This window comes from Chlorocebus sabaeus, chromosome 6 (genome assembly GCF_047675955.1).
Source record: "Chlorocebus sabaeus isolate Y175 chromosome 6, mChlSab1.0.hap1, whole genome shotgun sequence".
NCBI lineage: Eukaryota > Metazoa > Chordata > Mammalia > Primates > Cercopithecidae > Chlorocebus > Chlorocebus sabaeus.
The window spans coordinates 8034640-8059874 of NC_132909.1; the positions used below are offsets into that span (position 1 = coordinate 8034640).

The following is a 25235-nucleotide window of genomic DNA, read 5'->3' on the forward strand; positions in this document are numbered from 1 at the left end:
AAGAAGGAAGAGAGAAGCTAAACCGGCTCCTCTAAATTTTGTCTTGAGTAGCTCAGATCATGCATCATACTTTGGAGTGTGGAGAATCCGAGGTCAGGTAAGGAAGGAAGTGCTCTCAGATGCCCTGACTCTCCTGTACTGATAAACCCTACTCAGGAGAAGCAGGTGGGATCAGGGAACCGCTTACCATCTCCTGGCTGAAGGTGGGTGTGTGCGCCCCTTTCCAGAAGGGAACATCCGCTAACAACAGAAAAACCGGCCCAAACCTGTCCTGCTTAGACCCCTTGTTGCACATGAATCCGTGAACCCCGAAAATGTGAGACAGGTTCAGTTAATTTGGAAACTTTGTTTTGCCAAGGTTGAGGACATGGACCTCGACACAGCCTCAGGAGGTCCTGATGACGTGGCCAAGGTGGTTGGGGCACAGCTTAGTTTTATACATTTTAGGGAGACTTGAGACACGAGTCACTATGTGTAAGAAGTACTTTGGTTCCGTTTGGAAAGGCAGGACAACTTGAAGCAAAGGCAGGAAGACTCGGAGTGGGGAGGGGGCTTCCAGGTCACAGATGGGTGAGAGATGAACAGGTGCGTTCTCTGGCGTTTCTGATTAGCCTTTCCAAACGGAGGCGATCAGACGTGCATCTGTCTCAGTGAGCAGAGGGGTGGCTCTGAATAGAATGGGAGGTGGGTTTGCCCTAAGCTGTTCCCAGCTTGACTTTTATTTATTTTCCTTTCACAAGTCTATAAAAGATTAGGGGCGTCAGTTGCACTTCAGCACCCAAATCAGGTGAGCAGACGGTCAGTGTCACAATATCAACACCGGTCTCCATCCTCTGCCCGCTGGGGCAGTGCCCAGTCCAGTGCCTCAAGGTCCTGGCAGCCCCTGTGTCCTCCTTTCTCATCTCTTCAGCCAGCACAGCCAGCCCAGCCTGACCCTGCTCAGACAATGGAAGGAGCCCAGGTCCAGGCCCAGGGAAGGCCCAGGCAGTGGCCCCACGTCTCTGAGCCCAGGGCCTTCTGTCTCCAGAGCCCAGGTTCTGAACTCTTGTGGGTTTTGGCAGCTCATCCCCCGAGCTCTGAGAGGAGGGCGTTGTCGGGATTAGATGATGATCTCCCAGCACAGGGGACGGGAATGGCTCGGTTGCCACCAGGACATGCAGCTGACGGTGGCTGGAGCCCGTTCTCTGTCCCCCACAGCCACACCCTGCCCCTTGCCCCAGAATGGAACCCTGGCTTAGATTTAATCAGACATTGGTGGTGGTGGTGGTTTTTTGTTTTAATTTTTGAGACAGTCTCGCTCTGTCACTGAGGCTGGAGTGCAGTGGTGCGATCTCGGCTCCCTGCAACCTCCGCCTCCCAGGTTCAAGCGATTCTCGCGCCTCAACCTCCTGAATAGCTGGGGCTACTTTCCACCACGCCCGGCTAATTTTTGTATTTTTGGTAGAAACGGAACAGGTTGAGGCAAGAGAATCGCTTAAACCTGGAAAGTGGAGGTTGCAGTGAGCTGAGATTGCACCATTGCATTGCGTACCAGCCCAGGCGACAGTGCAAGACTCCATCTCAAAAAAAAAAAAAAAAAAAAGAATATTATGAAACCACTGTCATATTTGCCGTCCGTTTTTGGCAGAAAGGTCCTTATGTGACCCATGATTGCACACAGTTCAGTGCGGTGGCTCACGCCTGTAATCCCAGCAGTTTGGGAGGCTGAGGAGGGTGGATCACTTGAGGCTAGGAGTTTGAGACCAGCCTGGCCAACATGGTGAAACCCCATCTCTACTAAAAATACAAAAATTAGCCGGACATGGTGGCAGGTGCCTGTAATCCCAGCTACTCAGGAGGCTGAGGCAGGAGAATCGCTTGAACCTAGGAGGCTGCAGTGAGCTGAGATCACGCCACTGCACTCCAGCCTGGGTGACAAAGTGAGACTGTGTCTCAAAAAAAAAAAAAAAGGGGGAACCTGAAGGAGGATCTGGACATAGTTTGGCAGGAGTGGGAGGGAAGGGCGTTTCAGGAGAAGAAACTACATATGCCAAGTGTCAGAGGCACGGAGTCTTTGGCCCGGAGGGTTTGGGGAGATGTTGGGTGACGCAGGGAGAGGAGAGATCAGGAGAGCCCAGCAGAGGAAACAAGGACCATGTAAGGCCTGCAGAGGAAACACGGCCGCTCAGACAGTGGAGGAACTGGATGAGGAGGCATCTGGAAGCCGTCTGGAGTCTGTTTTGGGAGAGATGGAGGCAAGAGATGAGGAAGGTTCAATGACCAGCGAAGAGGTGAGGCCCAGGCATGACTGGGGCCAGGATGGAGAAAAGGGCTCCAAGGTGACCTGTACTTAGGAGGAGGGACAAGAGCTAGTGATTTATGGGATCTAGAGGAGGGAGGGAGGTCAAGGTGGACACCCACACCCGGGTTCTGACATTAGAGATGGGGCTACCACGTCATCAGAGGGATGGGGCTCTCAACAGGAGAAGTGGGCTTGGAAAGGGAGGTGACAAGTCAGTTATGGCCACGTTGAGTGGAGCAATCCTTGGGGCCATCGAGGGGGAGGTGTCCAGCAGGATGTTGGAAGGGAAGAGGCCCACGACACTCACCTGGAGATGAGTCTGTGACAGTGTCTGCAGCCTGCATGCCCAGTGCTGCCCTTGCTGCCTTCCTCCTGCAGGACCTCACTCTGGATGAAGAAACCAGCGCCTGTGAGTGTGGCCGCACTGGGGCTCAGAAGGCAGCAGACTCACCTCACTGTGCCCTGCTAAGGGACTGCAGGGGACTGAGGCAGAGAGAGCAGGCGTGGCCCCCAGGACCTCCCCAATGAGAGCAGGAACCTCCCCAGCCTGGAAATTGGTCCAGAGTTGGGGACTGACAACATTGGCCCGTGTGGAATCATCACGATCAACTCAGCCTCTGCCTGGCCGCAGGCGTCCAAGCACCCCCCAGGATTAAGATCTGGGATTGAGCGGTGTATCCTCTGCCCTCTCCACCCCTCCCCTTGGACCCTGGGGCAGGGCTCACCTGAGGAGGATGAGGCAGAGGCAGAGAATCAAGATCTTTGTAGCCATCTCCCCGACAGCCACCAGAACCAGCCCCGTCACGGGCCCTGATTTGCCTGGAAAAGTGGGATGAGGCCCGTTCACCTGCTAAACTACAGTCCTGAGTCCTTCCTTTCTTATTGCAACTTCAATCTGGGTTCTCCAGGCCCTTCCTACACCCTTGGCTGTGGGACCTGGAGAGCCCAGGCCTCCCTACCCTACACCCTGACTGTCCAGCAGGAAACGAGAGCTCTGGGTCCCATGGACGTTCTGGGCCTCGAAGCGGAGCCTGAGGTTGGAGCAAAGCTCCCACTTGGAGGCTTGAGGGAGCTGTTGACACAGGGCCTGGCTGAGCTGGGGGTGACCTCGAAGAAGCCCTGGCTGCTGTTCCCCTCCAACAGCTCCCCACCAATCCACCAGCTCAGAGCCGGGGCCGGGCTGGCTTTGGAGGAGCAGCTGCAGTGGAGACCCTCAGCCTCCCAGGAGCAGGAGGGGCCCAGCAGCTGTGGGGGCTGTGTGGGACGGAGGACAGGACTCAGCAGGGGCCCCTTCCTGGGACCCAGGTGCCCCCCTTTCCCCACTCGCAGTGCACGGAGAGGCTGAGAGAGACATGCTGGGAGCCCAGCGGGTGCTGAGCGTGGCAGGTGAACTCTCCTTCTTGCTCCACTTGAACCCGAGGCAATTCCAGGACCCCGGGGTCTGACGGCTGGGAGAGGCTCAGAATCTGTCCCCCCTGGGTCCAGCTCAGCCTGGCTGGGGGGCTGCTGTGGGTGACACAGACCAGGCGCAGGCTTTGGCCCTCCAGGACCAGGAGGACCGGGAGGGACGTGCCGTTCCCGAGGTTTTCCAGGACTAGGGAAGGAAGGGGCAGAATCCATGTGAAGGTCAGGGCTCCGAGACCCTCCAGATTCCTGAGCCCCCAATTCGGCACCGAGAGGCCCTGGCTCCTCTGTCCCCTTTCCTACCTGTCCTGTTTGCTTGGGAAACCATCACACTCAGGTTCTCCGGAGGATCTGAAATGGAGAGAGGAGACCAGCTCTAGACGGGCCAGGGGCTTCCCCCTGGGTAAAGGGAAGCGTCCTGGAGACTGAGGTGGGGGAAGTGGGTGGGATAGAAGGGCAGTGCAGAATCACCCACTGAGTCCCAGACACAAACTGCATGAGGGTCTACACAGGTAAGGTCAGTCCCCGAGGCCTGGGGCTCCAGATCCCCTCAGCTCTGGCACCCTGAGCCCAGCCCCTGCATCCCCACCTGTTCTGCCCTCCTAGATGGACCCCAGGCCCCTGCTGGGCACACTCACACTGCACAGAGAGGTCCAGGGCTCGCTGCTGGGAGCCAAGCCTGTTCTCCGCTCGGCAGGTGTAGCGCCCTGAATCCCCGGCCTTCACCCCGGACAGCTCCAGTCCCAGGGGTCTGGGGCCCCAGGGGTGGGACAAGGCGAGGACTCTGTCCTGCAGGACCCAGCTCAGCGTGGCGGGGGGCTGGCTGTCAGCAGCACAGAGGAGCCGCAGGAACTGGCCTTTCCGGGCTTCCAGATGTGTGAGATTTTCCTGGGGTTTCAGGGCTGAACCGAGAGAGAGAGAGAGAGAGAGAGAGAGAGAGAGGCTACAAGGAGGAGCATATCCCCTCACCTTCATGAAAATTTTTCATCTCCTAAAGAGGACTGGCCCAGCCCCAGCCCCACGGCCCTCAGTACCTGACGTGTTGTCCCGCAAAATGCTGATAACAAGATCTCTGGGGGCGTCTGCAACAAGATTGTGAGCTGGCTTCAGGGAGGGACAGTTTGTTCCTCACACCTGGAAAAAACTCCCTCCGGGAAAAGAAAGTGGGAACATCCCAGGAAAGACAAGTGACAACCAGAGCCGGGCCTCAAGGGTGTGGACAGAGGACCAGACGCCATTCCCATCCCCCTCCCAGGGCTGAGCCGGCATCCTGGGACCTCACGGCTTCCTCTCCCTGGACGCTCCTGAGCTGGCAGCCGCTCACTGCCCCGCTGGACTCCTCCCCCTCCTCACCCACTGGGTCTGTCTGCACGCCCTACAGTCCCAGGGCACACTCACAGGCCACACGGAGTCGGACGGTCCTCTGTGCGCTCACACCCTTTCTGGAGAAGTCCACATGGCAGGTGAGGTCGGTGTCGTGGTCCTGGGGGCTGGGCGTGAAGCTGAGCACTGAGAAGTGGGAGGTCGTTGGTTTGGTTCCTTGGGAGGAGAGGGCAGTCCCCGTCCAGGAGAAAGAAGGCGCTGGACATTCCTCAAAGGCCCAGTTAAACACACAGATGACTGTCACTGGCTGCCCGGGCTCCAGAGTCTCAGGGATGAAGACATCAGGCTTCTGAGTCAGGGCTGGGACAGAGACGGGGGTCGGGGAGTTCTAATGTTGCAGGGGTCCCTGAGAGCCCTCTCTGTTCAGCCCATAGCCTGTCCCCAGGGTCCCTCCCCAGTGTGAGAGGCAGCGGTTCCCATCCCATTCCATACCTGTTATTTGTAGAAGGAACCAATCTTTCCTGAAATTGTATCTCAGACGACTTCCTCTCTCTACCCGAAAGAAGTACTGTGCCTCATCCTCCCTCTGCGCATCTCTGATCACCAAGGAGCAGCTCCCCTTGCCGGGATCCCCAGTGAGCTGGAATCGGCCCCGGGTGCTCATTTCCACCTCTCGACTCGGGTTGTTTGTGGCCACAGGAGCATCCATATTTATGTTGGTCCCTTCTTTGAACCAGTAGCCATAAGCAGCAGTAGACTCATTCCAGCCACCCCGGGGGTAGGAGAAGTTGCAAGGCACCATGACGCACAGGCCCTCCTGCACCGTCACCAGCCTCTGCACTTGAAGACTGTAACTGGGATCCTTGTTCAGGGACCCTGGGGAGATGCAGAGGCTCAGTGGTGGCCCCAGTCCCTGCATGGGACCCCCAGCCGCCGACCCACTCACCCGCCCCCAGCACGGGCAGCAGCAGGGGCAGCAGCAGCATCTCTGGGCTCTGGGGCTGGGCCTGTCCCGGGACCATCTGGCTTCTGGGCCGGCCTGGCGGGGAAGGAAACTCCTCGAGCAGGAAGCCTGGCAGAGGGACAGTGACCATCCGCAGAGGAGGAGCCTCGGGAACTGCAATGTCCTGAAAGATCCTTTCCCAACTTCTCCTTTCACAGGGGAAGCAGCAGGGCAGAGGGCATGAGGACCAGCCCCAAACCAGGAAGGAGCCACCCTGGCCAGCCTCGGGTGTGGGCCGTGCTAGGAGGGGACTGTCAGGGGACACAGGTGAGTCATGGCTGCAGGTGAGGTGATGGATGCAGAGTCCCATTCATTCATTCATTCATTCTCCAGGGGGCAGTGGGACACTGGAAGAGTCTACAATAACTCCGTGATTTATGGTGAGGGCTTTGCACCATGTATTATTGCTGTACCTCCACAGAGAGTAAAAACTGGGTCAACCACACAGGCAGTCAGCCACATCTACCTGACCAACTCCCAGTAAAAACTCTGAACACCGGCCAGGCGTGGTGGCTCACACCTGTAATCCCAGCATTTTGGGAAGCTGAGATGGGTGGATCATGAGGTCAGGAGATTGAGACCATCCTGGCTAACATGGTGAAACCCCATCTCTACTAAAAATACGGCCGGTTGCGGTGGCTCAAGTCTGTAATCCCAGCACTTTGGGAGGCCGAGACGGGCGGATCACGAGGTCAGGAGATCGAGACCATCCTGGCTAACACAGTGAAACCCCGTCTCTACTAAAAAAATACAAAAAACTAGCAAGGTGAGGTGTCGGGCGCCTGTAGTCCCAGCTACCCGGGAGGCTGAGGCAGGAGAATGGCGTGAACCCGGGGGCGGAGCTTGCAGTGAGCAGAGATCGTGCCACTGCACTCCAGCCTGGGTGACAGAGCGAGACTCCGTCTCAAAAGAAAAAAACAAAAACAAACAAAAAACTCTGAACACCGAGGCTCAGGTGAGCTCGCCTGGGTGACAATACTTAGTGTATGTTGTCATTCATCCTTGCTGCAAGCATTAAGTGTTTTCTGTATGATTTCACTGGGAAAAGACAATTGGAATCCCACGCATTGTCTCTTCTGGATCCTGCCCTATGAAACCTTTTGTTGATTTTTATTTATTTTTTTTTTATTTTTGAGACAGAGTCTCACTCTGTCACCCCAGCTGGAGTGCAATGGCGCAGTCTCAGCTCACTGCAACCTCCGCCTCCCAGGGGCCAAGTGCTTCTCCTGCCTCAGCCTCCCAAGTAGCTGGGACTACAGGTACCCGCCACCACGCCTGGCTAATTTTTTGTATTTTTAGTAGAGATGGGCTTTCATCATGTTGAGCAGGCTGGTCTCGAACTCCTGACCTCAGGTGATCTGCCTGCCCAGCCTCCCAAAGTGCTGGCATTTACAGGCGTGAGCAACTGTGTCTGGCTTGTTGATTTTTTTTTTTTTTAAGATGAAGTTTCACTCATTGCCCAGGCTGGAGCACAATGGCATGATCTTGGCTCACTACAACCTCCGCCTCTCAGGTTCAAGCAATTCTCCTGCCTCAGCCTCCTTAGTAGCTGGGATTACTGGTGCCTGCCACCACGCCCGGCTAATTTTTTGTATATTTATTAGAGATGGGGTTTCACCATGTTGACCAGGCTGGTCTTGAACTTCTGACCTCAGGTGATCCACCCGCCTCGGCCTCCTTAAGTGCTGGGATTACAGGTGTGAGCCACTGTGCCCAGCCCTGGTTTGTTGATTTTTAAAAATTATTTTTATTAATATGTGATATTTGTACATATTTATGGGGTATATGTGATATTTTGTGCCATGCATATAATATGGTATAATCAAGTCAGGGTATTTGAATATCTATCACTTCAAACATGTATTATTTCTATATGTTGGGAACATTTCAGATCCTCTTTTCTAGCTATTTTGAAAAATACAATATGTTATTTATTTATTTATTTATTTTTAAGACAGGGTCACTCTGAGGCCGGATGCAGTGGCTTACACCTGTAATCCCAGCACTTTGGGAGGCCAAGGCGGGCGGATCACGAGGTCAGGAGATGAAGGCCATCCTGGCTAACACGGTAAAACCCTGTCTCTATTAAAAATACAAAAAAATTAGCCAGGTGTGGTGGTGGGTGCCTATAGTCCCAGCTACTCAGGAGGCTGAGGCGGGAGAGTGGCGTGAACCTGGGAGGCGGAGCTTGCAGTGAGCTGAGATCCGGCCACTGCCCTCCAGCCTGGGTGACAGAGCGAGACTCCGTCTCAAAAAAAAAAAAAAAAAAAAACAGGGTTACTCAGTCACCCAGGCTGGAGTGCAGTGGTGTGATCATGACTCACTGCAGCTTTGATCTCCCCAAGCTCAAGCAATCCTCCAACTTCAGCCTCCTGAGCAACTTGGGACTACAGGTGTGCACCACCACTTAATTTTTGTACTTTTTTTTTTGATAGAGATGGGGTTTTACCATGTTGCTCAGGCTGGCCTCAAACTCCTAGGCTCAAGCAATCTGCCTGTCTCAGCCTCCCAAATTGTTGGGATTACAGGCATGAGCCACCACTACAATATGTTACTGTTAACTATAGTCACCGTACTCTGCTATTAAACATAAGAACTACTTCTATCCAACTGTATATTTGTTAGATAGAGCTCTTCATTCCCCACCTACCCACCCATGCCCCCTTCTAGGGCTCTCATAACTATTGTTCTACTCTCTGCCTCCATAACATCATAGCCCATGATCTCTGTATGCCTTTACGTATCCATAGCTTAGCTCCCACTTAAAAGTGAGAACAGATGGCATTTGATTTTTCATTCCTGAGTTACTTCACTTGGAATAATGGCCTCCAGCTCCGTCCAAGTTGTTGCAAAATACATTATTTCATTTTTTTCTTATGGCTGAGTAATATTCCATGATAATAGTATACATACCACTGCCTAGACCAATGTCCTGAAGGGTTTTTCCTAGGTTATCTTCCAGAATTTTTTGGTTTCAGGTCTTAGATTTAAGTCTCTGATCCATATTGAGTTGAATTTTTTTTTTTTTTTTTGAGACAGAGTCTCACTCTGTCGCCCAGGCTGGAGTGCAGTGGCATGACCTCGGCTCACTGCAACCTCTGCCCACCAGGTTCAAGCAATTCCCGTGCCTCAGCCTCCTGAGTAGCTGGGACTACAGGTGCACGCCACCATGTCCGGCTAATTTTTTTGTATTTTTAGTAGAGACGGGGTTTCACCATGCTGGTCAGGCTGGTCTTTTTTTTTTTTTTTTTTTTGAGACGGAGTCTCGCTCTGTAGCCCGGGCTGGACTGCAGTGGCCGGATCTCAGCTCACTGCAAGCTCCGCCTCCCGGGTTTACGCCATTCTCCTGCCTCAGCCTCCGGAGTAGCTGGGACTATAGGCGCCCGCCACCTCGCCCGGCTAGTTTTTTGTATTTTTAGTAGAGACGGGGTTTCACCGTGTTAGCCAGGATGGTCTCGATCTCCTGACCTCGTGATCCGCCCGTCTCGGCCTCCCAAAGTGCTGGGATTACAGGCTTGAGCCACCGCGCCCAGCCTAATCTTTGTATTTTTAATAGAGACGGGTTTTCACCATGTTGACCAGGCTGGTCTCGAACTCCTGACCTCAAGTGATCTGCCCGCCTCGGCCTCCCAAAGTGCTGGAATTACAGGCGTGGGCCACTGCGTCCGGCCTACTTTAATCATTTAGCTGGGCATGGTGGTGCATGGCTGTAATCCCGGCCACTCGGGAGGCTGAGGCACGAGAACTGCTTAAAACTGGGAGGCAGGCCGGGCGCGGTGGCTCACACCTGTAATCCCAGCACTTTGGGAGGCCGAGGCGGGCGGATCACAAGGTCAGGAGATCGAGACCATGGTGAAACCCTGTCTCTACTAAAAGTAGAAAAAATTAGCCGGGCGCAGTGGTGGGCGCCTGTAGTCCCAGCTACTCGGGAGGCTGAGGCAGGAGAATGGCGTGAACCCGGGAGGCGGAGCTTGCAGTGAGCCGAGATTGCGCCACTGCACTCCAGCCTGGGAGAGGAAGCCAGACTCCGTCTCAAAAAAAAAAAAAAAAAAAAAAAAACTGGGAGGCAGAGGTTGCAGATTGCAACCACTGCACTCAGCCTGGGTGACAAAGCAAGACTCAAAAGGAAAAAAAAAAAGAAAAAAAGTACAGTTCATTGGCAATAAGTATGTTCACATTCTTGTGCAACCATCAGCTCATCTAGTTGCAGAACTTTCCCATTACTGCAAAAAGAAACCATGTACCCATTAAACTGTCACTTCCCATTCTTCTCTCCCACCATGCCCCCCGCCCCCAACAATGACAAATCTACTTCCTGTCTCTACATTTGCCGCTTCTGGACATATCCGATGAACAGAATCACACAGTATTGTCTGGTTTCTTTCATTTAGTATAATGTTCTCAGGACCATCTGTGTTTGGCAGGTGTCAGAATGTCATTCCTTTTTAGGGGTGAAGAATACTCCATTAAATGGATAAACCACATTTTGTTCATGGAGTTTTAAATTTGCTAGTTAATGTCCAAATCCTCAGCCTTGGGGAATCGGGAGGGTGGGCAGTGCAGACTCTCAAAGGTGCTGGGGTCCCTGCCCTTGAGTCTGCACAACCCAGACCCCCTCTATGCCCAGGTGGGTAATCGGGGCTGGGCTGAGCCACAAACTAATCTGGGCATCAGGGTGGGGAGAGGACAGAGCTGTGACCCTATGATGCAAGGTCCAAGTTCCCCAGTGGGGCTCCATGAACCAATTAGACCTCATTTACAAAACACAGATCAAAAGATAAATTATTAAGAATCTCCAGGGGGCAACCTCAGAGCAGTAAACCCCAAGCACGAGGCCCTCTGAGCTCACTGGGGTCTTATGTCACTGCCCCCCAACTCACTGTGGAGCTGGGAGCCTGCTGTAAGCTGCAGAGACGGCCCCACAACACGCAGGGGAGCTGAGTGCCTTTGGGGAGCCCAGGGACCCTGAGTTGACGTAAGTGGAGGTGAGGATCCTGTGGGCAGGGATTGGTTGGTCATCTCTTCTTTGCCTCCCCCCACTACATGGAGTAGATTTTGCCTGGAGAATGAATGAATGAATGAATGAATGAATGAATGGGACTCTGCATCCATCACCTCACCTGCAGCCATGACTCACCTGTGTCCCCTGACAGACCCCTCCTAGCACGGCCCACCCCCGAGGCTGGCCAGGGTGGCTCCTTCCTGGTTTGGGGCTGGTCCTCATGCCCTCTGCCCTGCTGCTTCCCCTGTGAAAGGAGAAGTCAGGAGAGGATCTTTCTGGACATTGCGGTTCCTGAGGTTCCTCCTCTGCGGATGGTCACTGTCCCTCTGCCAGGCTTCCTGCTCGAGGAGTTTCCTTCCCCGCCAGGCCGGCCCAGAAGCCAGATGGTCCCGGGACAGGCCCAGCCCCAGAGCCCAGAGATGCTGCTGCTGCCCCTGCTGCTGCCCGTGCTGGGGGCGGGTGAGTGGGTCGGCGGCTGGGGGTCCCATGCAGGGACTGGGGCCGCCGCTGAGCCTGTGCATCTCCCCAGGGTCCCTGAACAAGGATCCCAGTTACAGTCTTCAAGTGCAGAGGCGGGTGACGGTGCAGGAGGGCCTGTGCGTCATGGTGCCTTGCAACTTCTCCTACCCCCGGGATGGCTGGAACGAGTCTACTGCTGCTTATGGCTACTGGTTCAAAGAAGGGACCAACACAAATACGGGTGCTCCTGTGGCCACAAACAACCCGAGTCGAGAGGTGGAAATGAGCACCCGGGGCCGATTCCAGCTCACTGGGGATCCCGGCAAGGGGAGCTGCTCCTTGGTGATCAGAGACGCGCAGAGGGAGGATGAGGCACAGTACTTCTTTCGGGTGGAGAGAGGAAGTCGTGTGAGATACAATTTCAGGAACGATTGGTTCGTTCTAGAAGTAACAGGTATGGAGTGGGATGGGAACTGCTGCCTCTCACACTGGGGAGGGACCCTGGGGACAGGCTATGGGCTGAGCACAGAGGGCTCTCAGGGACCCCTGCAGCATTAGAACCCCCCGACCCCTGTCTCTGTCCCAGCCCTGACTCAGAAGCCTGATGTCTTCATCCCTGAGACTCTGGAGCCCGGGCAGCCGGTGACGGTCATCTGTGTGTTTAACTGGGCCTCTGAGGAATGTCCAGCGCCTTCTTTCTCCTGGACGGGGACTGCCCTCACCCCCAGAAGAACCAGACCAAGCACCACCCACTTCTCAGTGCTCAGCTTCACGCCCAGCCCCCAGGACCACGACACCGACCTCACCTGCCATGTGGACTTCTCCAGAAAGGGTGTGAGCGCACAGAGGACCGTCCGACTCCGCGTGGCCTGTGAGTGTGGCCTGGGACGCTGGGGCGTGCAGACAGACCCGGTGGGTGGGGAGGTGGAGGAGTCCAGCGGGGCAGTGGAGCGGCTCCCAGCTCAGGAGCGTCCAGGGAGAGGAAGCCGTGGGGTCCCAGGATGCTGGCTCAGCCCTGGGAGGGGATGGGAATGGCATCTGGTCCTCTGTCCACACCCGTGAGCCTCAGCTCTGGTTATCACTTGTCTTTCCTGGGATGTTCCCACTTTCTTTTCCCGGAGGGAGTTTTTTCCAGGTGTGAGGAACAAACTGTCCCTCCCTGTAGCCAGCTCACAATGTTGTTGCAGACGCCCCCAGAGATCTTATTATCATCATTTCGCGGGACAACACGTCAGGTACTGAGGGCCGTCGGGCTGGGGTTGGGCCAGTCCTCTTTAGATGAAAAATTTTCATGAAGGTGAGGGGATGTGCTCCTCCCTGTAGCCTCTCTCTCTCTCTCTCTCTCTCTCTCTCTCTCTCTCTCTCTCTCTCTTTCTCTTTCGGTTCAGCCCTGAAACCCCAGGAAAATCTCACACATCTGGAAGCCCGGAAAGGCCAGTTCCTGCGGCTCCTCTGTGCTGCTGACAGCCAGCCCCCCGCCACGCTGAGCTGGGTCCTGCAGGGCAGAGTCCTCGCCTTGTCCCACCCCTGGGGCCCCAGACCCCTGGGGCTGGAGCTGCCCGGGGTGAAGGCCGGGGATTCAGGGCGCTACATCTGCCGAGCGGAGAACAGGCTTGGCTCCCAGCAGCGAGACCTGGACCTCTCTGTGCAGTGTGAGTGTGCCCAGCAGGGGCCTGGAGGGCAGAACAGGTGGGGATGCAGGGGCTGGGCTCAGGGTCCCAGAGCTGAGGGGGTCTAGAGCGCCAGGTCTCAGGGACTGACATTCTTTTTTTTTTTTTTGAGACAGAGTCTTGCTCTGTCTCTCGGGCTGGAGTGCAGTGGCATGATCTCAGCTCACTGCAAGCTCCGCCTCCCAGGTTCACGCCATTCTCCTGCCTCAGCCTCCCCAGTAGCTGGGACTACAGGCGCCCACCACCACCCCCGGCTGATTTTTTGTGTTTCTAGTAGAGACGGGGTTTCACCATGTTAGCCAGGATGGTCTTGATCTCCTGACCTCGTGATCCGCCCGCCCCGGCCTCCCAAAGTGCTGGGCATGAGCCAGGCTCGCCTGGCTGGGGACTGATATTCTTACCTGTGTAGACCCTCATGCAGTTTGTGTCTGGGACTCAGTGGGTGATTCTGCACTGCCCTTCTATCGCACCCACTTCCCCCACCTCAGTCTCCAGGACGCTTCCCTTTACCCAGAGGGAAGCCCCTGGCCCGTCTAGAGCCGGTCCCCTCTCTCCATTTCAGATCCTCCAGAGAACCTGAGAGTGATGGTTTCCCAAGCAAACAGGACAGGTAGGAAAGGGGACAGAGGAGCCAGAGCCTCTCGGTGCCGAATTGGGGGCCCAGGAATCTGGAGGGCCCCCACGCAGGAGGGTCCCTGAGCCCTGAGCCCTGAGCTGCACGTCGATTCTGCCCCTTCCTTCCCTAGTCCTGGAAAACCTCGGGAACGGCACGTCCCTCCCGGTCCTGGAGGGCCAAAGCCTGCGCCTGGTCTGTGTCACCCACAGCAGCCCCCCAGCCAGGCTGAGCTGGACCCAGGGGGGACAGATTCTGAGCCCCTCCCAGCCGTCAGACCCCGGGATCCTGGAGCTGCCTCGGGTTCAAATGGAGCATGAAGGAGAGTTCACCTGCCACGCTCAGCACCCGCTGGGCTCCCAGCACATCTCTCTCAGCCTCTCTGTGCACTGTGAGTGGGGAAAGGGGGACATCTGGGTCCCAGGAAGGGGCCCCTGCTGAGTTCTGTCCTCCGTCCCACAGACCCCCCACAGCTGCTGGGCCCCTCCTGCTCCTGGGAGGCTGAGGGTCTGCACTGCAGCTGCTCCTCCCAAGCCAGCCCGGCCCCCTCTCTGCGTTGGTGGCTTGGGGAGGAGCTGCTGGAGGGGAACAGCAGCCAGGGCTCCTTTGAGGTCACCCCTAGCTCAGTTGGGCCCTGGGCCAACAGCTCCCTGAGCCTCCATGGAGGGCTCAGCTCTGGCCTCAGGCTCAGCTGTGAGGCCTGGAACATCCATGGGGCCCAGAGTGGCTCCGTCTTCCAGCTGCCACCAGGTGAGGGGACTGTTGGGGTCTGAGACACAGGATCCTAGGAAGATGAAGGTTTAGGGTTGTGGGGAGAGGGGCTGGGTGTGGTGGGAAGTGATGGGGACAAAGTCCCTGCTCTGTGGCTGGTGGTGTTGCGGGAAACTGAGGGCGGACTAGAGCCATATGGAGAACAGGAGGATTGTTTATTTAAGGTAAGTACCGGCTTAGTGGACTTACATTTCAAAAGCTGAGCATTAAGTAAAGACACAGCGGGTTTTTGTAAGTAGACTTACAAAAGTAAGACAAAAGCAGTTAATTACATAGTGCATAACTTGTGACCTTGTAGCTGTGTCAAAAGAAAAACAAGAACTGGTTAAATACAAACATTTGTAAGACATAATTATGCTTAAGAAGCCAGGGAGGCCGGGCGCGGTGGCTCAAGCCTGTAATCCCAGCACTTTGGGAGGCCGAGAAGGGTGGATCACGAGGTCAAGAGATCGAGACCATCCTGGCTAACACGGTGAAACCCCGTCTCTACTAAGAAATACAAAAAAAAACTAGCCGGGTGAGGTGGCGGGCGCCTGTAGTCCCAGCTACTCGGGAGGCTGAGACTGGAGAATGGCGTGAACCCGGGAGGCGGAGCTTGCAGTGAGCTGAGATCTGGCCACTGCACTCCAGCCCGGGCGACAGAGCAAGACTCCGTCTCAAAAAAAAAAAAAAAAAAAAAAAAAAAAAGAAGCCAGGGAAAGGAGTAACAGTAAAATAATTTGTCTTTTTTTTTTTTTTTGAGACGGAGTCTCTCTCTGTCGCCCAGGCTGCAGTGCCCGGATCTCAGCTCACTGCAAGCTCCACTTCCTGGGTTCACGCCATTCTCCTGCCTCAGCCTTCCGAGTAGCTGGGACTACAGGCGCCCGCCACCACACCCAACTAATTTTTTTTGTGTGTGTATATATATATATATATATATTTTTTTTTTATTTTTAATAGAGACGGGGTTTCACCATGTTAGCCAGGATGGTCTCGATGTCCTGACCTCGTGATCCTCCTGCCTCGGCCTCCCAAAGTGCTGGGATCACAGATGTGAGCCACCGTGCCGGGCCACAACCCCTACAACTTTTTCTTTTTTTTTTTTTTTTTTTTGAGACGGAGTCTCGCTCTGTCGCCCAGGTTGGAGTGCAGTGGCGCAATCTCGGCTCACTGCAAGCTCCGCCTCGCGGGTTCACGCCATTCTCCTACCTCAGCCTCCCCAGTAGCTGGGACTACAGGTGCCCGCCACTGCGCCCGGCTAATTTTTTTCTATTTTTTAGTAGAGACGGGGTTTCACCATGGTCTCGATCTCCTGACCTCGTGATCCGCCTGCCTCGGCCTCCCAAAGTGCTGGGATCACAGATGTGAACCACCGCGCCAGGCCACAACCCCTACAACTTTTAACAGCAGTAGGAGTAGACAAGATTACAGTATGGGGCCCATCCCCCATGGGTCCTAGAGAAGTTGAATTTTACTTCTTAACTTAAACAGAGTTTCTAGGTTTAAAGGCGTGTCAGGCTTATAGGCATTCTTTCATGTACCTAACTACGCACACTTTGCATGGCTATTTTTAAAGCCTGCATTTGCTTTTTTAAGGTTAATTCCTTTAGTTCCTGGAGATCACCTTTTTTTTTTCTTCTGAGATGGAGTTTTGCTCTTGTCACCCAGGCTGGAGTGCAGTGGTACCATCTCGGCTCACCACAACCTCCTGCTCCCAGGTTCAAGCGATTCTCCTGCCTCAGCCTCCCAAGTAGCTGGTATTACAGGCGTGCGCCACCATGCCCAGCTAATTTTGTATTTTTAGTAGAGACAGGGTTTCTCCATGTTGGTCAGGCTGGTCTTGAACTCCCAACCTCAGGTGATCCGCCCACCTCGGCCTCCCAAAGTGCTGGGATTACAGGTGTGAGCCACTGTGCCCGGCCGGAGATCACCTTTAATTTGACTTATGATTTGGGGTGCCATTGCGCCCTGTCGGCCACCCAAGCGAACAAAATCTCATAGGGCGAATACCCAGTTTGTTTGGTGGGGGTGCACCTGACTTGGAGGAGGACCATAGGCAAGACCTGATTCTATCTCAGATGAGTTTCCTGGCAATATTTCTTCAGTAGACACTTGAGTATCTGATTCATGTGTTCCACGTTTTTGAACTTTGCGGCCGATAGGCTGTGTGCAACTTCTATTTTATTTTTAACAGTCTTGTTAAATCTTGCACTATTTTAGCTACACATGCCGGCGCATTGTTTGACTTTAAAGTTAGAGGCAGTCCAAACCTGGGGATAATGTGTTTTAACAGCACTTTAGTTACTTTTTGTGCTTTTTCTGTTCTGGTGGGGAAAACTTCAACCTATCCTGAAAAGTTATAAATAAACGCTAGCATGTACCCATAGTCTCCAGCACAGGGCATTTTGGTAAAGTTTATAAGCAAGCTTTTTTTTTTTTTTTTTTGAGACGGAGTCTCGCTCTGTCGCCCAGGCTGGAGTGCGGTGGGGTGATCTCGGTTCACTGCAAGCTCCACCTCGCAGGTTCACGCCATTCTCCTGCTTCAGCCTCCAGAGTACCTGGGACTACAGGTGCCCTCCACCACGCCTGGCTAATTTTTTGTATTTTTTTTTTCTTTTTTTTTTTCTTTTTTTGAGACGGAGTCTCGCTCTGTCGCCCAGGCTGGAGTGCAGTGGCCGGATCTCAGCTCACTGCAAGCTCTGCCTCCTGAGTTTACGCCATTCTCCTGCCTCAGCCTCCCGAGTAGCTGGGACTACAGGCGCCCGCCACCACGCCCTGCTTTTTTTGTATTTTTTAGTAGAGATGAGGTTTCACCGTGTTAGCCAGGATGGTCTCGATCTCCTGACCTCGTGATCCACCCGTCTCAGCCTCCCAAAGTGCTGGGATTACAGGCCTGAGCCACCTCGCCTGGCCAATTTTTTGTATTTTTAGTAGAGATGGAGTTTCACTGTGTTAGCCAGGATGGTCTCAATCTCCTGACCCCATGAGCTGCCCACATCAGCCTCCCAAAGTGCTGGGATTACAGGTGCGAGCCGCAGTGCCCAGCCTGCTAATTTTTCTTTTTATGAGGGCTGCTGCCAACCGACTGGCCTTTTTTGTCAGCCTATGTTCTGCTTCCTTTTTCCTTCCTGAGTTCTCCTGCTCCTACAGCTGGCCAGTGGGGCTGGGCAACGGCATGGGCCCCGGCCCTGTGCACGCATTGCCATCCGTCTTTCCTCTTTCTGATTTTTCTTTTATCCTTTTTTTTTTTTTTTTTTTTGAGATGGAGTCTCGCTCTGTCACCCAGGCTGGAGTGCAGTGGCGCGATCTCAGCTCACTGCAAGCTCCGCCTCCCGGATTCACACCATTCTCCTGCCTCAGCCTCCTGAGCAGCTTGGACTACAGGCGCCCGCCACCACATCTGGCTAATTTTTTTGTATTTTTAGTAGAGACGGGGTTTCACCAAGTTAGCCAGGATGGTTTTTTTTCATTTTCACACTTACTTTTTGGGGCCAGGTAGGATCTGAACAGCTGTAGTCCACTCCTGGGGCGTTATCAGCCCAGAGGCTTGGTAGGTGCCTGCCGCAAGTTGTAAGAATTATGCCAGTCCCTGCCCCCCTCTTTTTCTAGATAGAGCGGGGCTGGGGAGAGGGACTTAACCCTTGGTGTGCCTAGCTGCTTGGCGCCTCGCTTGTTGCTTTTGCTCTTTCCCGGTTTGTTCCCTGGTCACGGTTAACGTACATCTTGGTGGTCACTTTTATAAGCTGGGTGGCATTCATGCCTGCAGCTTCCGCTTGATGTCACCCCGGGCTTGCCCTACAAAGGCTATGCTTACTGTAAAGGTAAACCGAGGCTGCAGCCAAACCAGGAATGAAGACACAAGGCGAATGGCAGTGAGAATAGCCTTTACTAGGACTCGCGGGCGAGGTTCCTCGGTCCAAAGGTGCTGGCTGAGGAAGTCGTGCTGAGGGAGAAGGGTAGGGGCTTCTTATAGCCTGAGAGGTAGGGAAGCTGGTTGTACAAACAGGGCCTGGGGTGTCTTGAAACTACTAGGGCAGGAGTCAAGTGAGGGTCATGAGGAAGGGGTCTTTGGAAACTGTCAACCGGAACTGCTTTTTAGGAACTTGTGGAATGCAGGTGAGCTGTAGGTCATGGGGGAGTGTGGTTGCCCAGCCGGAACCTCTGATGTATGCAAGTCTGCGGGTGTGTTCCAAGAGGAAGGGAAGTCTTGAACAAAGGGCCTGCTACGCCGGGTGGCACCGCCATGTCAGGTCTAGATCCCTGCCTAACGCTTACCATGCGCTGATTTTCAGCAGCCTCAGGGTCAAATGGGGTGTAAAGCCGGAATGCTTCACGAAGTTTTTTATAAAACTGACTTGGGCTGTCATCAGCTCTCTGAAGCACTTTTGAAATTTTTCTTCTATTAATTGCTTTCTTTCCACCAGCTTTCACGCCTTGCAGAAGTGCCTCTCGGTACCTTTGCAAACGCTGAAGCTGAGTTGCATCCCCTGGGTCCTAGTCAGGATCTGGGTCTGAGAACTGACCTTGAGTGCATGCCTGAGCACGCCCTGCCTCTGCTGGTACGTGGGGTTTTAGCCAGCGGAGAGCTGCCTATGTTACTCTCTTGCACTTTTTAGTGTTAAATCACATTAGGAAAAGCTGCTTGCAATCTGGCCAGGGTGGATTGTGTGTCAGAAAGATGGACTGCATCAGATCTGTAAGGGCTTGGGGCTTCTCTGTGTAGGAGGGAGTATGAGTTTTCCAGTTTAGTAGATCAGTAGTCGAAAAGGGCTGATGGATGAAGGTCCATTTGCCCCCTGAACCTGGCCTTGGTTATTATAATAAATGGGTCCTCACATCTCCCTGACAGGCATTTGCATAGCTCAAGCACGGCCAGATCTGAGACAGCCTGCTTGAATATTTTGACTTCCTTCCCTGGCCTTTTGAGGCTCCGATCCTTCCCTTCAGGGTGAGACTTGGGGCGTGCTAGCTCCTGAATTTGGTTCCTGGAGGGCTGTTGGCCTCAGTAAAGGTGGGTAGGCTGGGACATATATGGAGGAGGAATCTCTGTTTCCTCTGGCAGCTGTTGCAAAACTGGCTTCTGTTGCTCTTTCTGGGATTTTTCTTTTAACTTCCTCTCAGTCGGTGAAGCTGCTCTTACTTTTACTTTTGGCTCAGGCTACAAGTGTTTTGTGATAAGCTGCTAAACAGGGCTGGATCCAGGTTGGTCTTGTCTGTCCTAGATGTAACTATGAATCAATATAAGGAAACTGATAAGGATACTCAGGCTGTCACCATCTTAGATACATAGCCAATTGTTTTCTAGCCTACAGTTTCTTCGGTCAGCCATCCAACATCAAAGGAAAGTCATTCTAATTCACAGAGAGTTCTCAACCTCTGGGGGATTCGCTTAACTTTATAATCCCCCGAAAAACCTTTCTTAAAGTTTTGTGACATGCGCTTCAATGGAGTAAGTTTTGATGACTTTCCTTCTATTCCTTTCTTCACGGCGCAGCGCACTCACTTGCTCTTCCTCTCATTTCTGCCAACTATACCGTCTCCTATTATGGGAGTTTTTAGACACTACTTGACTTTGGAGAGTTCCTTATTCCTGCTAAGACTCTGAGCTGTAGGGCAGCTCTGGTTAGCCGTATGCAGATCGCCACTAGGGCAGCTCCGGTTAGCCGTATGCAGATCGCCACTAGGGCAGCTCCGGTTAGCCGTATGCAGATCGCCACTAGTCGTAGTTGGCCCCACACTTTGCTCGGAGCACCGCGTCCATACTAAGAGATTTGTGACCTCTCACTTTGTGACTGATGAGCCTAATTAGGTCTCTACATTTACACACTTTTACACACTTCCCCACTCGCAGTTCCTATGGTCCTAATTGGGGTGGCAAGCCACTCTTGCCACCTCCAGTTTCTTAGTTGGGGTGGCTCGCCACCTCCTGTTTCCTTTTCCTAATCGACTTAGCGAGCCATTCTCGTGTCCTGTATTGGTTGGGGTGTGAGTTTCATCCAAATCGACAAGCCACTCTTCGCCGCCCCCAGCCCCTCTGGATTGGACTACTAGGCACACCCCAGGAAGTGATCAGGCTCCCCTTCCGTCCCTACGGGATGGGTCTCCTGCCTTGGGCCCCAAATTACTGCGGTTCCTGAAGTGCACTGTTTCTGAAATCGTTCTGTAGCTCCTTTCAGGTTTTGTTGTGCTGCTAGGTAAGGGCGCCGGGTCAGGGGAGAGCTGATTTCTTCTCCAGCCTAACATTCTTCCGGTGGCACCTGGGGTCACAGGTCTCCCGAGGCCTGGGGCTCCAGGCCCCAGAGGCAAAGGAGGCAGTAAACCTGCCGTCTCTGGTCCCTTCGTGGTCGCCAAAAATGCTGCGGGAAACTGAGGACTGGAGAGACCGATACAGAGAACAGGAGGATTGTTTATCTTAGGTGCACACCAGCTCAGTAGATTTGCATCTAAAAAGCTGAGCATTAAACACACACAGAGCAGGGTTTTTATGAGCAGACTTACGAAAGTAAAACAGAGGCAGTTAATTATATGATAGGTCACATGATTTATAGTATAGCACAACTTGTGGCTTTGCATAGCTGGTGGCCTTGTAGCTGTGTCAAAAAAAAAAAAAAAAAAAAAAGAACTGGCCAAATACAGACTTTTTTTTTTTTTTTTTTGAGGCGGAGTCTCGCTTTGTCGCCCAGGCTGGAGTGCAGTGGCACCATCTCGGCTCACTGCAAGCTCCGCCTCCCGGGTTCACGCCATTCTCCTGCCTCAGTCTCCCAAGTAGCTGGGACTACAGGCGCCCTCCACCACGCCCGGCTAATTTTTTTGTATTTTTAGTAGAGATGGGGTTTCACCGTGTTAGCCAGGATGGTCTCGATCTCCTAACCTCGTGATCCACCCACCTCGGCCTCCCAAAGTGCTGGGATTACAGGCTTGAAAATACAGACATTTGTAAAACATAGTTATGCTTAAGAAGCCAGGGAAAGGAGTAGCAGAAAGGAATTTGTTTTTCTTTTTTTCCTTCAACTTTGCTCTGGAAGGGGGTGTGTCTGGAGCCTATTCCTTTGGCCTTGGCTTTTTAAACAGTATTATCTCATAACTGTCCTTGAAGTGAGCTTGCTAAGCAGAGGAAAACTTGTTCCTTTTTTAATTTAACCCTTGCCTTGCCTGTTAATTTTCTTGGAGTGAATGAATGCGTATTTATTTTTAAATTTCTGCCTCAGTGGGGGATGAAGAATCTGAGAGCTCTAGGTCTGTGGGAGGAAGGGGCAGGAGGGTCTCAGGGCTAGGAGAACACCACCCCAAACCCTGCTCCCATGCAGGGAAGCTGCAGCGTGGGGGAGGAGTTGGCCTGGGGGCTGCCCTGGGAGCTGGTGTCACTGCCCTGCTCGCTCTCTGTTCCTGCCTCGTCATCTTCAGGTAAGTGTCATCCCCGGGAGGGCAGGCAATGCAGAGTGTGGGAAGGGAGAGGGTTCTAGAATCCCAGACAGTCCCAGCCGCAGGAATCTAGATGGGGCAGTGGGTGTAAGAACCGGGCCTTGGGCAAGAGAATCAGAGCAGGGGTCTGCTCCAGAGCCCCGATCCAGGCCATCTATGAGGGTCCCCAGTTCTCACTGTGGAAGTCACCCCATGGATATGTCCCCACCCCACTGGCCATCATGGCCTTCCAGCCTCTGCTAAGCCATGTAGGGAGCAGTCGCCCCAGGCTCTGGGCCAGCCTGAAGACTGAAGGGCAGTGCTTCTTCCCTCAGGATAAAGACCTGCAGGAAGGAAGCTCGCAAGAGGGCAGCAGCGGAGCAGGACGTGCCCTCCACCCTGGGGCCCGTCTCCCAGGTGAGAGCCCAGTCTCTGTCTGCTGGGGCCCCAGCTCTTCCCCTTTCCTGGATGGCCATGGGCACTCCTCTTGGTGCCTTGCAGAATCATTATGCCCCAAATAAGATTTTGCTTCTGGGTCCCCATCAATGCAGTCCCAAGTCTCATGATCTGGGGGGCACCCTCCCCCTTGCTCCCCATGTCCCCTCCCAGAGCCAAGGCCTCCCCGGGCCTGTCCATACTCTGCCTGTGCTCGAGTAGATCTTTGTGTTTGAGTAGATCTTCCGAGGTCCCTGAGGTCAGTCCAGGTCTGAGCAAATCCCCGTCTTTCTCACACCTCCTCCTTCCTGGGCATCCATTCATAATTTGCAATTAGATAGTAACTTGATAGACTAGAGCTTTAATGTCTGCTTCTCCTTCCACACTGCAAGCTGCCTGAGGTCAGGGATGGTGTCTCCCTAGTTCCCCCGGGAATATCCAGGGGCTGGCACAGGGGAGCTGTTCCATAAGGGCAGCGGGCGCTGGAGTCAGAGACACCTGGATGTGAATCCTGGCCTGACCACTGCTTAGATGTGTGGGTTTGGGGTATTTACTCAGCCTCCATTTCTCCATCTGATCATGGAGACCACAGTGCCTCCCCAGTGGATTGTGGTGAGGATTTTGTGAGTCTGGATTTTATGAGCCTGGCAGTGAATTACCAGGAGCCAGATGTTATTGTTCTCAAATACTTGCTGAATGAGTGAATGGATGAGGGCCCAGCCAGCGTCTGTGGAATGAGTAGGTGAAACAGGAAATGCTCAGCTTCCAGGTCCTCTTGTGCATCCTCCTTGCTCTCGCTTAGCCCCCATGATCCTAATTTGACCCCCTTTCTCCCCTGCATTCAGGGTCAGCAGCATGAATGCTCAGCAGGCAGCTCCCAAGACCACCTGCCCCCAGGTGCAGCCACCCCCACCCCAGGGCAGGGGGAAGAGCAGGAGGTCTACTACGCCTCCCTCAGCTTCCAGGGGCTGAGGCTTCGGGAGCCTGAGGACCAGGAGGCCCCCAGCAGCACTGAGTACTCAGAGATCAAGATCCACAAGGGACAGCCCCCGAGGGGCCTGGGCTTTGGGCTTCAGTTCGAGAAGGAGACGTCAGGGATGGTTCCAAAGTGAAGAGTTCTCCATGGAAACAGGACACCAACAAGTGCGTGGGAGTCATGTTGGTGTGACGGCCAGAACTGGACTCAGATTTCAGCCCCATCCCCAGTGAAGAGCTTGAGTTTGAAGATTAGACTCTTTTTTGAGACAGGTTCTCACTCTGTCCCCCAGGCTGGAGTGCAGTGGTGCAAGCTCAGCTCACTGTAGTCTCAACCTGCCAGACTGAAGTGATCCTCCTATTTCAGCCTCCGGAGTACCTGGGACTACAATTGTGAGCCATCACGCCAGGCTCATTTTTGTATTTTTAGTAGAGACAGGGTTTTGCTGTGTTTCCCAGGTTGGTCTTGAACTCCTGGGCTCAAGCAATCTGCCTGCCTCTGCCTACCAAAGTGCTGGGATTACAGACGTGAGCCACCATACCTGGCTGAAGATTATACTTTCAATTCACAGCGAGTTTGAAGATGACACTTTGAGGCATCGTGTCTATGGTTCATTACTACAGAAGCTTCTCTGGATGTGTAAAGCACAGTAAACCAGGCAGAGGAGACACAGAGCGCTCTCCAGAACGAGGAGCCAGCTCCTGGGGTTGCTTTGCTGCAACCATCATTCCCCATTGATAACCATTCTCCTCCTTCAGAAGAGGGAGAGTGAGAGAACCAAGTCCGAGTGGTTCCCATTTTAACATTAAAAAAAAAAAAAAGAAGAAGAAGAAGGCTGTGCGTGGTGGTTCACACCTGTAATCTCAGCACTTTGGGAGGCTGAGGTGGGTGGATCACAAGGTCAGGAGTTCAAGACCAGCCTGGGCAAGACGGTGAAACCCCGTCTCTACTAAAAACACAAAAATTATCCGGACATGGTGGCGGGCACCTGTAATCCCAGTTACTGACGAGACTAGGCAGATAATTGGTTGAACCCGGGAGGCAGAGGTTGCAGTGAGCTGAGATCATCCCACTGCGCTCCAGCCTGGGTGACAGAGTGAGACTCTGTGTCTAAATAAATAAATAAATAAATAGAGCCTGAGTTTGGGCAAGTCATCTTACTCCTCAGTAAAACGGACACAATAAACCTAAATCACAGGGCTATTGTGGGACAGAAAGGAAGTCATTAAAACAAGGCACCCAGGCCAGGCACGGTCGCTCACATCTGTAATCCCAGTACTTTGGGAGGCTGAGGCGGGCAGACCACATGAGGTCAGGAGTTCAAGACCAGCCTGGCCAACCTGGTGAAACCCCATCTCTACCAAAAACACAAAAATTAGCCAGATGTGGTGGGGTACACCTGCAGACCCAGTGACTCAGGAGGCTGAGGCACGAGAATCATTTGAACTCAGGAGGCAGAGGTTGCAGTGAGCCGAGATTGCACCACTGCACTCCAGCTTGGGCAACGGAGTGAGGCTCTGTCTCAAAAATAAATAAGGCCAGGCATGGTAGCTCACGCCTGTAATTCCAGCACTTTGGGAGGCCAAGGCAGGCCTCATGCCTGTAATCATGCTGTGTCTACTAAAAATTCAAAAATTAGCAGGGCATGGTGGTGGATGTCTCTTATCCCAGCTACTAGGAGACTGAGCCAGGAGAATTACTTAAACCCGGGCGGCAGAGGTAGCAGTGAGCTGAGATCACGCCATTGCACTCAGCCTGGATGCCAAAAGCAAAACTCGGTCTCAAAACAAAAAAGAAAGAAAAGAAAAGAAAAGAAACAAGAACTCACTATGTTGCCCAGTCTGGTCTCAAAGTCCTGGCCTCAAGCAATCCTCCCACCTCAGCCTCCAAAAGTGCTAAGATTACAGGCGTGAGCCAC

The 25235-nt window shown here is 53.6% G+C and overlaps 2 protein-coding genes and 1 non-coding gene across 6 annotated transcripts; 2 read left to right on the forward strand and 1 right to left on the reverse strand.

Annotated features, from left to right (window-relative positions):
- Nucleotides 1-138: 138 nt before the first annotated feature.
- On the reverse strand, nt 139-11188 carry LOC103235067 (sialic acid-binding Ig-like lectin 16). Of its 3 annotated transcripts, XM_037991966.2 has the most exons (10): nt 5955-11188; nt 5501-5884; nt 5084-5368; nt 4720-4767; nt 4324-4587; nt 3989-4036; nt 3609-3875; nt 3007-3100; nt 2589-2668; nt 139-2214 (listed from the first exon to the last, which is right to left on the reverse strand). In XM_037991966.2, exons 1-10 carry the CDS (start codon nt 6319-6321, stop codon nt 2165-2167), a joined length of 1887 nt encoding a protein of 628 aa, XP_037847894.2. In that variant the 5' UTR covers nt 6322-11188; the 3' UTR covers nt 139-2164. The 3 variants fall into 3 exon arrangements, 2 of the variants coding, with proteins under 2 accessions (XP_037847894.2, XP_007995816.3); XM_007997625.3 differs by lacking the exon at nt 3609-3875; XR_012093121.1 differs by lacking the exon at nt 3609-3875 and having other exon boundaries at nt 2178-2214; nt 2589-2688.
- Nucleotides 11189-11238: 50 nt separating this feature from the next.
- On the forward strand, nt 11239-24458 carry LOC103235066 (sialic acid-binding Ig-like lectin 11). Of its 2 annotated transcripts, XM_073016162.1 has the most exons (11): nt 11239-11472; nt 11543-11926; nt 12059-12343; nt 12660-12707; nt 12861-13124; nt 13705-13752; nt 13889-14146; nt 14218-14505; nt 21813-21909; nt 22242-22323; nt 23187-24458. In XM_073016162.1, exons 1-11 carry the CDS (start codon nt 11325-11327, stop codon nt 23451-23453), a joined length of 2169 nt encoding a protein of 722 aa, XP_072872263.1. In that variant the 5' UTR covers nt 11239-11324; the 3' UTR covers nt 23454-24458. The 2 variants fall into 2 exon arrangements, with proteins under 2 accessions (XP_072872263.1, XP_072872262.1); XM_073016161.1 differs by lacking the exon at nt 14218-14505 and having other exon boundaries at nt 11250-11472.
- Nucleotides 23897-24109, forward strand: LOC119621826 (small nucleolar RNA U3). The gene has a single exon (XR_005238424.1). It is a non-coding gene; the product is annotated as a small nucleolar RNA U3 (small nucleolar RNA).
- Nucleotides 24459-25235: the final 777 nt, after the last annotated feature.